At 42.3% G+C, this 15,457-nt stretch overlaps 1 protein-coding gene across 1 annotated transcript in view; it reads left to right on the top strand.

Moving 5' to 3' along the window:
• Positions 1-8,614: 8,614 nt before the first annotated feature.
• The window catches only part of fat1a (FAT atypical cadherin 1a), a 78,561-nt gene continuing 71,718 nt past the window's right edge, over positions 8,615-15,457 (top strand). The window contains 2 exon segments of the mRNA XM_030736139.1: positions 8,615-8,749; positions 10,226-13,515. Of these exon segments, the coding sequence (XP_030591999.1) occupies positions 10,254-13,515 (3,262 nt within the window). The 5' untranslated portion in view covers positions 8,615-8,749; positions 10,226-10,253.

The following is a 15,457-nucleotide window of genomic DNA, read 5'->3' as shown; positions in this document are numbered from 1 at the left end:
TAAATGGTCAGCTACAAGGACTGGACTGAAAGTGAGTGAAAAAGCAGCCAATGTCCAAAGAAAAACATTGAAAGACCTTCAGAAAGCCTGGAGAACTATTTCTCAAGACAACTTTATTCCAGTAAAATCTGGCTCCTTGGAAGAAAAATATCAAGAAATGAGGTGTGACTCAAGACTTTTGCACAGTGCTGTGTACAAGACAAAAGCAGACTACTTCATTGTACCCTGGCTAGGTGATAATTGTTTACTAGCTAGCTATTTCCATGATTTAGTGCTTATAAAACTGTATGTTTCTTTTTTTTTTTTTATTATTATAATTATAGCCACATCTGGCTAATTCTAACATATTCTAAGGTAACAATAGAGCTAAGCTGCCGACATCACCTTCCAAAATCACGGCAGGAGTCCGAAAAGGCTTCATCCCAAACACTATGCCACATACTGGGTAAATTTTAGGTGGATGTACCAATCCTTAAATGTGTTTCCCAACTGAATAGTTTAAAAGTGACCTGCAGTTTTGGGTTATGTGCAACAAGGAACTGGTGATTCACAGAGTTTAGCAACAAAACCTACAATTACACGTTTAATTTGCGCCCGCTGCGACAAAGGATATGGTCTGAACATGGTGGGTTGCCTGTTTGCCACAGATGTGATTACTCAAAATAGTGTCTGCAGGCATAGACCAGGCACAGATTCTTGGCTCTGACTGTGCCAAGGCATACACACATTATTCCAGCACTTAGTCACACAAATGTTCTCTGTTTGGTACACAAGATGGGAGAAAATGAGAATGAGAGAAACTTTGGTCGTTATAGGTCCTTTTTATTTGCTCCCAGTCGTGATTTGACATCCCCCAAATTGTGGGATTATGAAGATGCATGAGGACCTCAGGGCATTTCCTAAGCTGTCTAAATCTGAGACATGATATGGCTCTTATTAGATAAGCAAATGTGTATGTAAATACATAATACATGACTGCCGGTGTCTTGTGGTGCCTAAATGAATACAGTAAGCGCTTAATGGTTTTGTTTTATTTGCAATTTTCTGTTTTGTGAGCACCAGCCTGTTCAAGGGAAAACGGGGGCTGAGTGACAGTAAAAGGCAACATCATCCTCAGGGGTTCAAAGCACTCCCAACCCTCTGTATCACTGCCTGAAAGCCCTCAGCTACAAATGAACACATAACATTTGGTGTGTGTTGTTTTGAGTGGCTTGTTGACGTGTGAATCTGTCCTTGTGAAGCAGAATATTTCTGACTTGGGCATCTGCTTCTTGCTGATACATACAAATTCCCAACTTTTATAGCAATGAGAAATGATCTGGTCTCCCAGGGCGGGAGATGAGTAATGTGCGTTAACACAAAGTGGAGCCCCGCATCGTTTTAATGTGCAACAGCACAAAGATGGAGGTTTCTCTACCAACACGAGCCTCCATTACAAGGCCTCGCTAATCCAGCCATGCAAATCCATGTCCAAAATGCGCCTTTTGTGTATAATCCCGACACAATTTCTGTGGGATTAGGATTTAGCAAAGGAAAGAAAAAAAAAAAAGCGACTGGTGGAATGCAGCGCATCAAAAATATCAGTGAGTTGTGTTCAGTTTGTTTATCCCTCTCTGCCTTTACATGTTACATCACATCAAAGATCCGGCGCCTTGAAGGAGGACATCTGCTTCAGACACATTTCAACCAACTTCTGTTCGTTACTGTGCATCTTGTGTGTGACAAATAACATGTGCACCGCAGAGCCAGAGAGGTACTCTGCATGTAACACATTATTTTACACTGGATCACAAGAATTTACTCTACTCCAGCCCGCGCTCCACCAATTCACTGCCTTTCACAAGGTAAGCAGTCGTGATATGTTTAGTACTCTTCAAAGATATTATCTTCAAAGCCATCTGTTCTATAGACAGTCGATCAGCACACTGAGCGCGGCCCCTCTGGAGGAGAGGAGGTGAGGCGTTTAGAGGGGGTGTTTTAGTGCATCTAAATGCAGCTCCATGATTAAACTCGCCAAACGACGGATCATTTTCTCTGATAGATTTAAAGGGATAATTTGATATGGCAGTTGCACTTATTCACCTTTTTATTCACTTCTTTTATGAAGTTTTCTTTGAAATATGATATTACTGTTGGCAGCCAATTAACTTAGCTTAGCATAGAGAGCTGACTGACTCTCTCTGAAGGTAGCAAAATCCAAATAGCACCTTTAATGAAAACAAGTTTTTGTACTTTCTTGTACTTTTTTGCAGCATATTTTAAGCGCAGTATAGATTCTCTGTAGGAATACATTTTATACATGGAACTTGCTGAGCCGTACCTTAAATGTGTCCAGTTTAAAGTTTCAGCTCTCTAATGTACAGCCATCGTGTGCGAAATAAACAGCAGCGTTAAAATATAGTAACACAAGCTAAAATATTTTAATGCGCTGTGCGTTAAATCCAAAGATTAACGGTTTTCTGCAGTATTAATCTCTCGCCTTTTTTCCAACAGTGTTGCATTGTCTCTGATTGGAGCAGGGAGCACTCATAGGGATCATTTTGTGCGATAGAAGAGTGATGCGATGTGTAAATTTATTCTGAGAATCAGCCTGAATAACAGGAGTGGTTCATTTTTTAAATTCCACAATTATAGCTACAGTTTCATAACAAACAAATACTAAAGTGGTATCAGTGTTGTCCTATTTTTTTTTTTTTTTGCCCCAAATCCTTTGAGGATTTATAGAAAATTAGTAATATCAGACAGAAGGCAAAAACCATCCTGACCACCAGCATCCTTCCTGGTTTTAGACTATGCTCTCAGTTCTGATGATGAAGACAGCCTGTTTACAATACTTATGGAACATGCTGCTATGATCCACCTGGTGACGACTCTGGGGATGACCATCTTGTCTGGATTATGACCCAGTGGATAACAAAGAGCAGCAAAATGCAACACAGTCTATGTCAAACGCTTCGTTTATAAGCAGGGAAAAACAGGCTTGTTGATTTCCCTGAGGACACGGTTCAGTTCTTCCTGGTCGCGCTGCATGAGGAAAGAAGCACGCTAATCTATTTCACACTTTCCATTTTATTTTTCACTTGCATGTTCTCCTGAAGCAACAACACCAATAAATAATGCACTAATGTTAACTCCCCAAACAGGTTGCCCCAGAAATAGCACAGTGTATTCTTGTGTCATTTTAGGTTATTAAGGAAGCCTCTATAACCAGTGGGCTTTGCTGAGATAATCTCCTGCTTTGCTTGTGGCAGCAGTGGACTTTATTTTCAGAGCAAAGCCGTTTGTCTCTTGCTTCAGGGGAAATGTCAATTGTTTATTACTACTATTTCCTTCATATCTCATGTATTACCTTACGTCAGTGTGTAACGCAGTAAAGCTTAATATTGAAATTGCTGCTTTTCGTGCATTAATAATGCAACCTCTTGCTGAATAGAGGGTCATCCAAAGAACACTGGCACCAGCTGTGGGAGGGTCAGCATCTTTACTGGAGAACGATCCAGCAGGATGGATATTGAATTATTCTAATCTGTTTTACAGTTAAGCATTGCCTCAGGATGGAGATTCTACACCGATTGGGTGGTAAGAGAAACAGATACCTGGGTGCTCTATTGCTGCAGGCACACTACAAATCATCTGTATCTCTTCCTGATCTCGATTCAGTTTCAAGTTGCAGGGAACCACAGCTTAGGACATTAGTCACAGGAAAAGGAGAAGTAACTCGCTCAGAAAGCTGGAGTGTGCCTGCTCCTAGCGCCTATCTGAGACACAAGGAGAATCTGCAGCAGATTAGTATGGTTTTAAAAGGAAATGGAGCCTGCAGTGTGCTACACTGGAGAAATTTGGAGGAATTTGGTGAAATCTGTCATAATGAGGGATTGAGACTGTGACTTTCATGCTGGTAGGGCACAGGATGCAGAGGCGTGAGTCACTTATCAAGTTTTCGCAGAGTGGCAAAGAAAGAAAGAAAGAAAGAAAGAAAGAACTGTTTTCGATGTATTGATTAGGGCCTGTTATTTGTAAGTACTTAAAATGGGGTGGGTTTATTTGTTATATTTGCATCACATTAAAATTCTAAAACAAACAGATGGAACATCAACATGCAGTTAAAATACATAACAGGCCATTTTATTCAAGTGTAATTATGTCACATTACACAAGTCTGGATGCATTTATACGCATAAATATTTCTTTGTGGAGTTTGCGTGTTCTCCCCATGTCAGCGTGGGCTCCCTCTGAGTACTCTGACTTCCTCCCACAGTCCAAAGACATGCATGTGGTTAGGTTAAGTGGTGACTCTAAAGGCTGTAGTTGTGAGTGTGAGGGTGGATGGTTATCTGGCTCTCTGTGGTAGCCCCGCAACAAACCTGTCCAGGGTGTACCCTGCCTTTCGCCCTATGACAACTGGGATAGTTGTCATAGGCCTGAATTGGACCTTGAATTGGATAAAGGAGAACATGGATGGATGGATGTAACCATTTTTGGACACAGTATTTCTGGAGGGTTATCTGATGCTATTGCTTTACAGCAAAATGTACTTACTGTGTAACTGAGCTGCTCCACCTTAGAGAGTCACATAAAAACATAGAAGAGCCACAAGCTGACATTAAAACAGCACTCACCTGTCACTCAAGGTGGCCACGCCCCACATTATGCATAATCTCCAATGTCATTGTATATTCTGTATAATGACAATAAAGGCATTCTATTCTAACTTTAAGCTTTAATACAACTTAAATGAGTCAGTGATAACATAATATTAAATAATAACTTGCATGGACAGTGAAATTAGCTAAAGAGACTAAAACCTTTGCATGCACCAGACTGTAAACATGTTGGTTTCTGCTTTGAGGTGTTGCATTTTACCATGAAGGTCTTTGGAGATGAACCCTCTTCTGCAGTTGCAGCCTCCAGTGGCCATGAGACAAAGTGCAGATTTTGGCACTTCTGCAAAATACAAAATCAGCCCGTTCCTGAACGTAGCCTTACTGGTGGCATACCTTAGCTCCAGCCAGTACAACACATCGCCAGTCCCTGAGCCAGGCTAGCTGTATGGAGCTTTCAAATGCAGAGATAATAACCCTTTAAAAAAAATCTTTAATCTGTAATCTGCTCAGTTTTGAAAGTTAATCCCTTACATTAGCCTACCCAACAGCTCACTTCTGTGGGCTGCACATCAGTTTGTGTGGTTGCTTCTTAAATACTTATGTGTTTACATTTGCATTTGTCTCCTTTTCTAACTTACTTCCCAAGGCTCCAAATACCAGTCTGATCAACTTGCTTGATGCACAGCTGCGGGTATTCTCTGCTGCATACTATCTGCACCATCCAGTTGCCCACAACACCCTACTCTGCTTAGGTTTGCGAAAATGTTGGTGTGTCTGGAGAGGCATAATTCCCTCCCTACATGCCTACTGACTTCCAGTTTATCTGCAAGTCTCTATGCGTTTGTTAGGTTGTTATTAAGGGGTTAGAAGGCTCTGCCAGTGCTGAGGCTGCATCCATAAGGTCTATAAGGCACTAGGACCTGACCCCAGGCAAGCTGGACTGCAAACACTTTGTGAGATCAAAGCAGTGGAACCAGGCCCAGCATCATCTGACCTGAATTCAATTAAAGCTTTACAGGCAGATCACAGGGGAGGCTAAAAGAGAGAAAAAGGCAGTTTCACAACATTGTCTCAGACAAAACTGATGGACAGCGAGAGGAAAGACAAACTGAGGGAAATCAGATGACACTTGCTCTCCTGTACAAAAGCTATCTTTCTCTCCTTCCCTCTCTCTCACGCTCTCTGTGCGCGCACGACACACACACACACACACACACACACACACACACACACACACACACACACACACACACACACACACACACACACACACACACACACACACACACACACCAGGCCCATAGGTCTCATTCGTTTACTCAGCCTGTGGGCATATGCGACTTTAATGAGCCGGTGCTGAATGGACATTAGGCAGAGATTCTCATGCTGGAGCGCCGGCCGGCTCTCAGCTCGGGCATTTTTTTGGCAGCAACTTCACAGCACGGTGTCGAGTTCAGATGTTAACCACATGTTCGAAGAGCGCGATGAAGACATTTGCCTCTCGCGAGCGCATCGCCATTAAATGTAAACGGTGATTTCATGGAGGTCATAAGAACACGATTAATAAACAGAACGAGTTAAGAAGGCGACTAGGAGGAGGATGCTTACACTGTGGACAGAATAAACACGGCAACACTGAGCTGTGCATGCACGGAATGGGAGAGGAGTAAGTGACGTCAGAGCTGAGGTTGCCAAGGTTAGATCCTGGGTGCCTTCAAGGAGAGCTGATGTCCTTACCTTCAAACTCTCCCACAACTCCAGGGGGGCTTTTTCTGCAGAAAATAAAGATTGCATTACTTTCTGAAAACATGCTTTAAATGCTCTTGTTTATGTAAAAAAAAAAAAAAAAAATCGCACGAGGAATTGTACTCGAGCAGGAAATCTGCAGCAGACAATTGTAATTAATTCATTAGGCTAAGTTGGATTTATCTGGGTGACAAATAACTAGATAAGCACAGAGCCCAAACAAACAGGCTGAGAATCACAGACATTACTTTCACACCCCCACCCCCTTTGTAGCTAGTCCTGCTACTTTTTCGATGAGGAGAGCACCAGGAAAGAAAATCGCAGTCATTTTTGTCTTCTTGCGCGCTCCTCTTTAGGACTGCAGTTTTTCCGATATCACCTGAAGGCACCAGCAGTATACCACTACCTGAACCGTCGTGGAGTAGAGGAGCGAGGCAAACCGTAGCCCACAGCTTTACTGTAATAAGCCACCATGTGCGATGCCTCTGAGCGGATCGGAACTGAAGGCACCGAAACTGTTAGAAGCTGAAGAGAAGTAAAGTAGCGGATTCACATCAACAGAAGCTCCCCCCACATGTGAGAGATGCTCGCAAAAGAGATTTAGTAAAGAAAAAAAAAAAGAAAACTGACAGGATTTATGTGAAGGGAAGTTTGGAAGTGACAGCCAGCGGTCGTCCAGCTGGTGAGTCTGGTGAGTAGCCTCGAATTGTATTTCAAGAGCACGGCACATGGTTTGGTTTGAAAATTATTTTGCAAGCGACTCTTGAAACTTTGGACTCAACTCAAAACACTTTTTGGAAGGCGGTTAAAAAAAAAAGTGTGAATGTTTTTGTCTGAATTGTGCCAAAAGAACCAAACGCACAAATACGCACGCTTACAACCACACACACACACACACACACACACACACACACACACACACACACACACACACACACACACACACACACACACACACACACACGTAGCCTGCATGTTGACAAGTTGTCAAGCTGCATGCAGCACAGGCTTTCTGCAGGCGCACCAGCTGGATCGCTGCAGTCCGGGCAAGAGCAGTGAGACAGCGCCATCAATCGCATGGCAGCCATACTCCTGCGTGCGTGTGTAGGGAACGTAGTGCAGCTTTGGTCTGAGCAGCAATCTGTGTGTTTTTTTTTTCTTTTTTGGGGGTGGGTGGGGGTGGGGTGGGGGGTGATGATGATGATAGAATCAGCGCCTCCGTATCCGATGTACCACCATCAGTCACCCTGCTCTAATGCCACAATAAAGACCCCGGGACGCACTGCTGGCCACTTTATTTCCAGCCATACCCGGGATATTAGAAAACACACACACACACAAAATAACATCAATAACATCAGTAAGAATAATAACAAGATCATCTCAGGAACTGTTGTTAAAAAACATAAAATGCAACAACACACACGAGGAATTTTGCATTTGCACGTGTTATTAGCCCATTTGTCATCATCAGGGAAGCCCTGAACTGAGATTTCATTAACAAAATAAGGTTTATCCACATTTATATGCTGACAGCAAAATTATGATGTAAACGCAAAGCTCATTTTTCAGCAAAGCCAGTGTAAATCTAATTGAAAATTGCACCCTATTGTTTGTTTATCATTAGCCAGTAAGCCATGCACAAAATAACCTGTCAGGGTACCCTAAGTGGGCTGCAGCTGGAGAGGTGAATATTGGGTTACTTCAATTGGGCAGCACAAAGCTTGGTCCTTTATAATTGTATAAATGTAAAGGCGATTGTGGGGGGTTGCTTTAATTTATCTTGCTGTAAATAGAAGGAGATCACAGAAATAGTTGAATGCATTCAGGAAAAAAGTCCCACTAGGATTCACACCTCATGAGTCCAATAGCCTTAATGGTTACAAAGAGCAATCTGGGAGAATTCGTACTGGCATTTGGTTTTCTATTCGTGTAGCCATAATCAGAACACCATCAAAAGTGGGCGTAAGGGGGTTTGAAAGTATTGAATAATTTCAGAGATAAGGCATAATAAAAGGCAGTCTGCCTTGGGACTGCTGAATCGAAAATAAACCGATTTAGCAGAGGACAGCGCTCGGCCTTTCTGGAAATATTTCATATAAGAATACAAGGCAAACCGCAGTAAATCAAATCAAAAGGGTCGCGGGTTCAGAGCGGAAAGGTCCTATCCTGCTGCCAGCCGGTAAGTAGATCCGGACGTGCGCAGCGCGGAGAGATACCGCGCACGGCGAGTGTGGGAGAGAAAGGAAAGCAAGGCAGTGAGGGAAAAGAGAGAGCCTGCCTGCTGGTGGCAGATGGGGTAACGGAGAGGCGAGAAGTCCACGTAATACCATGCCGAGATTTGGACTACATAAACTATATGCAAAACCTCCCAATCTCCGAGAGTAATAATAAAAGAGGTATGTAAGTTGTTATGTTTGTACTCAGTGGGCTTTTTTTCTTCTTTTTTTGCGGTCAGCGGTGTTTAAGCGTCGGCATCTCTGTAACGTGTAAAAAAAGTTAGGTCTGCTATTGTGAGGTGCGAAAGAAACCAACCGCTGCTGCTTTGGCTGTCTCTTTGGAGAAGTTTAGCGTCCATACAAACTAAATGTTTTGATACTATGCGCACAGAGTTTGTTTGTTTTGTGTTGAAAATACGTGTTTTTTTTTTTTCTTCTTCTTCTTCTTCTTCCCCAAGCAAATCTCTGCTAAGTGCTCGGCTGCCATCGTTTCAAAGTGAGTGGCTGTAGTTGGGGGATGGGGTTAGGCATGAAATAGTCTCGAGGCACTTAACTCATTTTCGTGAAACATTTTAACTTTTTTTTTTTCCAAATGAAGACATATGCTTAGAGGTTTTAGAGTTGAAGAATATAAACACACGGACAATCTTTTGTATCTTATGTGATTAAAAAAAAAAAAGAGCCACGATTTTAACTTTCTGTTCATTTTTTTTCTGCAGCGCTTGTCCACAAACAGATGGTTCTTTTGTACCTGCAGGCTATAGTGTTAGAATAAAGGTGATTGGGGCGCAGCGCCTGTTACTTATTAACCCTACATAAAACATTAATAAATAAACTCTAGTGGGGTTATTTTGTCACGTCAAAAGTAAATATAATGTAGTTTTTTTTTTCTTTTACAGCGCACTCCTGCGCAGACATATCAACGGCTTGCTTTTTATGTTTTGTCTTTGTACGGACTCCCACACGGAGCCGGAGACGTTGTAAAGCGGTTGTAAACGAATGAATCTGCAATTTTAAAGCAGTTTCACAGTCATCTGTCCTCTGGTTTTAATTTTGATTGTACTTCGACGAGATTGTACAGAGATTGTTTTATTTACCATGCACCTTTTTCTGTTCTTTTTTTTTTTTGGCTGCATTTCTGCACCAATAAAGGTCCAGCATCATCGTCCTTGTGTACTAATGTGTTATTTATTAAAATTCGATTTTACTAATTTTTTTTTTTCTGGGTGGACCAGAAGTGTAAATTATAGCATTCCACTTTACAAGAGAACCTAAATCTTTGCTTTGTCTGTGCCTTTTCTTAACTCATTAAGAGGATGTTTGGAGAATGAGATTTCCATGTTGTGAAGGGCACACATGGTTGGCATCTGGCATTGTGCAGACAGGGGAGCAGTGCAGGCTTAGATCTTATCACCTGACTGACAGCTCTGCTTCCATCTTATTGCTGCTTAGTCGTTTATCAGCCTTATCATCACTTGTCACGATATTTAAGAGTGGCATAAATAATATGGTTTTCAGCATTTTGGCTGTTTTTCAGGCTACCTGGATGGAGAATGATAGTAGAAACTGGTGTTTTAATTGATTGTTATTGTACTGTTCTCAAAAAATATTTCCTCGGTATTATAGCTCTAAAATCCCTTTTTTTCTCCTTCTCAGGTGGTTCGCTGAAGATCAGGGTACAATAATGGGGAAGCACTGGGTTCCACTGCTTGTGCTGCTCCTGCAGCTCCTCTGTGGCTGCGCAGGGAACCAAAGGATGGTGAGGGCCACCTCCATGCAGTTCACGCACTCTCTTTACAATGCCACCATATATGAGAACTCTGCTGCTAAGACTTACTTAGAAAGTCACACCAAAATGGGGATCTACGTCACAGACCCAGAATGGGACATACGGTACAAAATCATTTCTGGAGACAATGAGAACTTATTCAAAGCAGAGGATAATCTGCTGGGAGATTTCAATTTTTTGCGAATAAGGACCAAAGGAGGCAGCACTGCCATTCTGAATCGGGAGGTTAAAGACCACTACATGCTGACTATTAAAGCTTCTGAGAGAAACACCAATTTGGAGTGTCGCACTCGAGTTAAGGTGCAGGTACTGGACACCAATGACCTCAGGCCTCTCTTCTCACCAACATCCTATAGCATCTCTCTGCCAGAGAACACGGCCATACGCACAAGCGTGGCCAAAGTCACGGCAACTGATGCAGATATCGGTACGAACGGAGAATACTACTATAGTTTCCGGGAGTGGACGGACATGTTTGCAGTTCATCCAACGAGTGGTGTGGTGACACTGACGGGCAAACTAGACTACTCTGAGACGCAGCTGTACGAATTGGAGATCCTTGCCGTGGACAGAGGGATGAAGCTATATGGTAGCAGTGGTTTCAGTAGCATGGCCAGACTTACCGTGAGGGTGGAACAGGCCAATGAACATGCACCTGTAATTACTGCAGTAACCTTGGCCCCTTCTGATACAGACCATGACCCCACTTATGCCATCGTAACAGTGGAGGACAAAGATCAGGGACCAAATGGAGAAATAGCATCATTGAGCATTGTGGCTGGTGACCCTCTTCAGCAGTTCAAGGCTGTAAGAACCAGCCCTGGCAGCAAGGAGTATAAAATAAAAGCTGTGAAAGATGTCGACTGGGACAGCCAGCCTTTTGGGTACAACCTCACTTTACAGGGAAAGGACAAAGGCAGCCCCCCTCAATTTTCATCAGCTAAATTGGTACATGTCACTTCTCCACAGTTCAAAGTGGGCCCCGCTGTATTTGAAAAGGCCATTTACAGAGTCAATCTGAGTGAATTTGCCCCCCTTCACACACCTGTCACTATGGTAACAGCTGTGCCAAAGTATCCACAGCTAAAATATGCTTTTAGACATAAATCTGACAAGAACAGATTTACCATCAATCCAGATACCGGCTTAATCAGCACTGCAGGGCCAATCAATGCTGATATTTCCTCACAGTTTCAGCTGGATGTGATTACAAATGACAAAAAAGCAGCAACCAAAGTGATTGTTGATGTGATTGATGTAAATAACAATGCACCTGAATTCCAGCAGACATCTTACAAGGCCAGTGTTGATGAGAATGTACCCATAGGGACTAGTGTGGTGACGGTTAAAGCCACTGATCTAGACAAAGGGGAGAATGGCTATGTGACCTACAGCATCACCAATGTGAGCCCCCAGCCGTTTGTCATTGACTACTTTTCTGGTGTCATCAGTACCTCAGAGGTCCTAGATTATGAGCTCATGCCCAGGATTTACAATCTTAAAGTCAGAGCATCAGACTGGGGATCTCCATTCCGGAGAGAGGTGGAAGCATCAGTCATCATAACATTAAATAACCTGAATGACAATAAGCCTTTGTTTGAAAATGTGGACTGTGAAGTGACTGTGCCAAGAGATCACGGTGTGGGAGAGCAGATAACAACAGCATCTGCCATAGATGCAGATGAACTGCAGCTAGTACGGTACAGTATTAAAGCTGGGAATGATCTTGATCTATTTGAACTGAACCCAAACTCTGGCATGCTTTCACTGAAGCACACGCTGAGTGAGGGAGAGGCAGCTAAAGTCTCTTTTCATAGTTTACAAATTGTTGCAACTGATGGCGAACACGAGACTCAGCCAATGATTATGAACATCACTGTCATCACGGCACGCAAGCCCGTCCAGTTAAAGTGTGTTGAAACTGGAGTCGCTACTATGTTGGCTGAAAAGCTGCTTCAGGGCAGCAAAATCCACACGCAGACTGAGCCGGATGACAACTTCATGGACTTCCACTCAGTGAATCGGTACAGCCCTCAGTTTGCAGAGTCTTTCCCAAGTGTGATTGAAGTTAAAGAAGATCTCCCCGTTGGGGCCCGGATTGTCCATTTAAGTGCCACAGACTCAGATAGTGGCTTTAATGGGAAACTTGTGTATGTTATTTCAGGAGGAGACACAGAAAGCCGCTTTATAGTAGATATGGAAACCGGTTGGCTTTTGGTTTACTCTCCTCTTGATCGAGAAACAACAGACCACTACACCCTAAACATTACAGTTTATGATCTTGGGATACCACAGAAATCCTCATCGCGCCTCTTGGATGTTAAAATCTTAGATGCCAATGATAATAGCCCCCAGTTTTTGCAAGACTCTTATTCAGTTGAAATAAGTGAGAGTACACCTGTTGGGACTGAAATCATCCAGGTGGATTCAACAGACAAGGATCGAGGTGACAATGGAATCGTCAAGTACTCAATTTTGGGAGGCACAGATCATTTCACAATCAATGAAAATACTGGTGTGGTGACAGTGACCAGACCATTAGATCGTGAGCGCCATCCATTTTATATTTTAAAGATTGCAGCACGTGACCAGGCAGTAAACGAGCCTCAGCTGGTGTCCACAGTGCCACTTAAAATCACCTTGGAAGATGTGAATGATAATCCACCAAAATTTTTTCCCCCTAATTACCGTGTAAAAGTGAGGGAGGACCTTCCTATCGGTACAGTAATCATGTGGCTGGAGGCTCATGACCCTGATATTGGACCTTCCAGTCAGGTACGATACAGCCTTATTGATAACGGAGATGGGAATTTTGAAGTAGACAAACTCAGCGGTGCTCTGCGAATTGTTCAGAATTTAGATTATGAGACAAAACAGGTGTATAATCTTACAGCGAAAGCTAAAGACAAAGGGAAGCCCATGTCCTTGTCATCAACCTGCTTCATTGAGGTGGATGTGGTGGATGTGAATGAAAATCTTTACAGGCCTATGTTCCGATCGTTTGTGGAAAAAGGATTTATAAAAGAGGATGCGCTCATTGGGACTTCAGTGATGACTGTAACAGCTGAAGATGAAGACAGAGGCCGAGATGGAGAGATTCGATACTCCATCCGAGATGGGTCTGGCCTGGGGGTATTCTCCATTGATGAGGAAACTGGTGAGTCTCTTTATTCACTCGATCTATGTGAAGCTTATGTTGAAAGACTTGCATAAGGAAAGTATTATGCAGCAAGAGTTTATTCAGTCATGTTCCACTGTGTGGACTAATGAGCTAAGGGAGTCTTCTAAGAGGCGAGTGCAGTTCCCAATTGCAGTCGTTTTTCTTCTTTTGGAGAGTTGATGGCAGGAACAGATGGACTAGCTCTTAGACCTGGGTGGACATTCATGAGTAGGTGCTGGGGTACACGGAAGACATATGCATGCATTATAAAAAAGTTTGAATTTGGAAAGTGGTCAAATCCGTTTGACCTAAATCTAGAATATTCAGAATATATATATATTCTCAGTATAATACCAGTGGCACAGATTTTCTTGTGGATTTCCTATCATGCTGCAGAAAATATGTTAATACACGCTCAGCTGCTGAGAATGAGTTCAACAGCTGACTCAAATTAGCACAAAATAAGCAGTCTGGAATTCTTGGAGTTCCTACCCCAAACATAGGAATCACCTGAGTTGGATATTTGGACCTGGCTTGCTGCCCGCCTTTTAAAAGTTAGTAACCACATTCATGGTTTACTTAATGTGACTTTAGTCCCCATTTGAAATTAAAATTTTGTCTGCACATTATATATTTAATGACTAAATGAGGCAGTGAAACATAATGCATAATACATCGATTTTTCTTGGCACATGTAGCCTCAAAAGTTTATGGGGGTTCCCAAGAAAGCTGGAAGTGTGATCTATCAATCTGCTGCTGACTTTTGCTGTTGTGAAAGAGGCTTATATCTATCGGTTAATGTTTAGTAAGAATCAGATGTATGTGAAGTATTCAGTAAGCTGACAGGAAGTCTCCTCAGTGAACCTGTTGGGAAATACCTTCTTCTGCCTCGTAAATTTAGCATGAGAAGATGAGCCTTTATGAAGGATGCATCCTCCAGGGTTGTTTGTCAGCTGTTGTGTTTGTGATTGTTTCTGAGGTAGTGGTTGGATGTCTGATTTGTAATGAGATTTTTGTTTTATGAAGACAGATGCTGGGATATTTAAAGCTTGGACTAGTGACGGTGTATTTTCATGGATGCACAGATGAGTTTTAAATGAGTTGCTTCCTGTTTTTGTACTTGGATATTAGTTGAATTTTGCACAGATAGCGTGGATTTAAGATGGCTCAGTGCCTTACCAACATTTCACCAGGGTGTATGGTGTATATATTTAAAAAAATATAGAACAAAGTCATATATGAATGTGCGTACACTGTCTAATACCAATTACTTGGAGAGTGCAGTGTATTTGCATTGCATATATATACTTCTCCTGTTGCAATAATCTTCTTATGAAGGCAGTTTTGTTGGAGTTTAGCAGAACAGTTTATATGATTTAACCTTTGAACTTTTGGGTATAAAATGTCATCACTTTGTCAAGATAGACATCTGTGTGGAATTTCATCATATTTATTGTGTGAATTCTTGGGATATGACAAAAATATCTTTTGTGAGGTCAAGGTAACCTTGACGTTTGACGACCAGCATCTAATCAGTTCAGTTCCTTGAGTCCAAATCTAAAGGTGATCCTGATATATATTGCGTTCATGAGTTGAGTTATGTTCAGAGACTTACGAAAGCACATTGACCTTGACCTTTCACTACTAACATCTAATCAGCTCATTGCTGAGTCCAAGGCAGTTTTTGTGACAAATCTGAAAGAAATACCTCCATCCTTCCCGCAGATGGACAACCCAAAAGACCCTTAGTACTGAGATGTCACCTTGTCCTTACTGCTACTACTAATATTACTTTTATATATTATATTGATAGCACCACATGCAGACCTGTGACTGGCATGTACATCTAACTGAAAATCCCATGTAGGGCACAGATTCTGGGAGGCTGGTTTGATCTTCCACTTAATCCCTGAGGCCTATATTAAGCGATTATCAGGAG

Source organism: Archocentrus centrarchus, chromosome 1 (genome assembly GCF_007364275.1).
Source record: "Archocentrus centrarchus isolate MPI-CPG fArcCen1 chromosome 1, fArcCen1, whole genome shotgun sequence".
NCBI classification, from domain to species: domain Eukaryota; kingdom Metazoa; phylum Chordata; class Actinopteri; order Cichliformes; family Cichlidae; genus Archocentrus; species Archocentrus centrarchus.
Note: the sequence above shows the minus strand (reverse complement) of the source record. Positions and strands in the feature narration are given on the sequence as shown.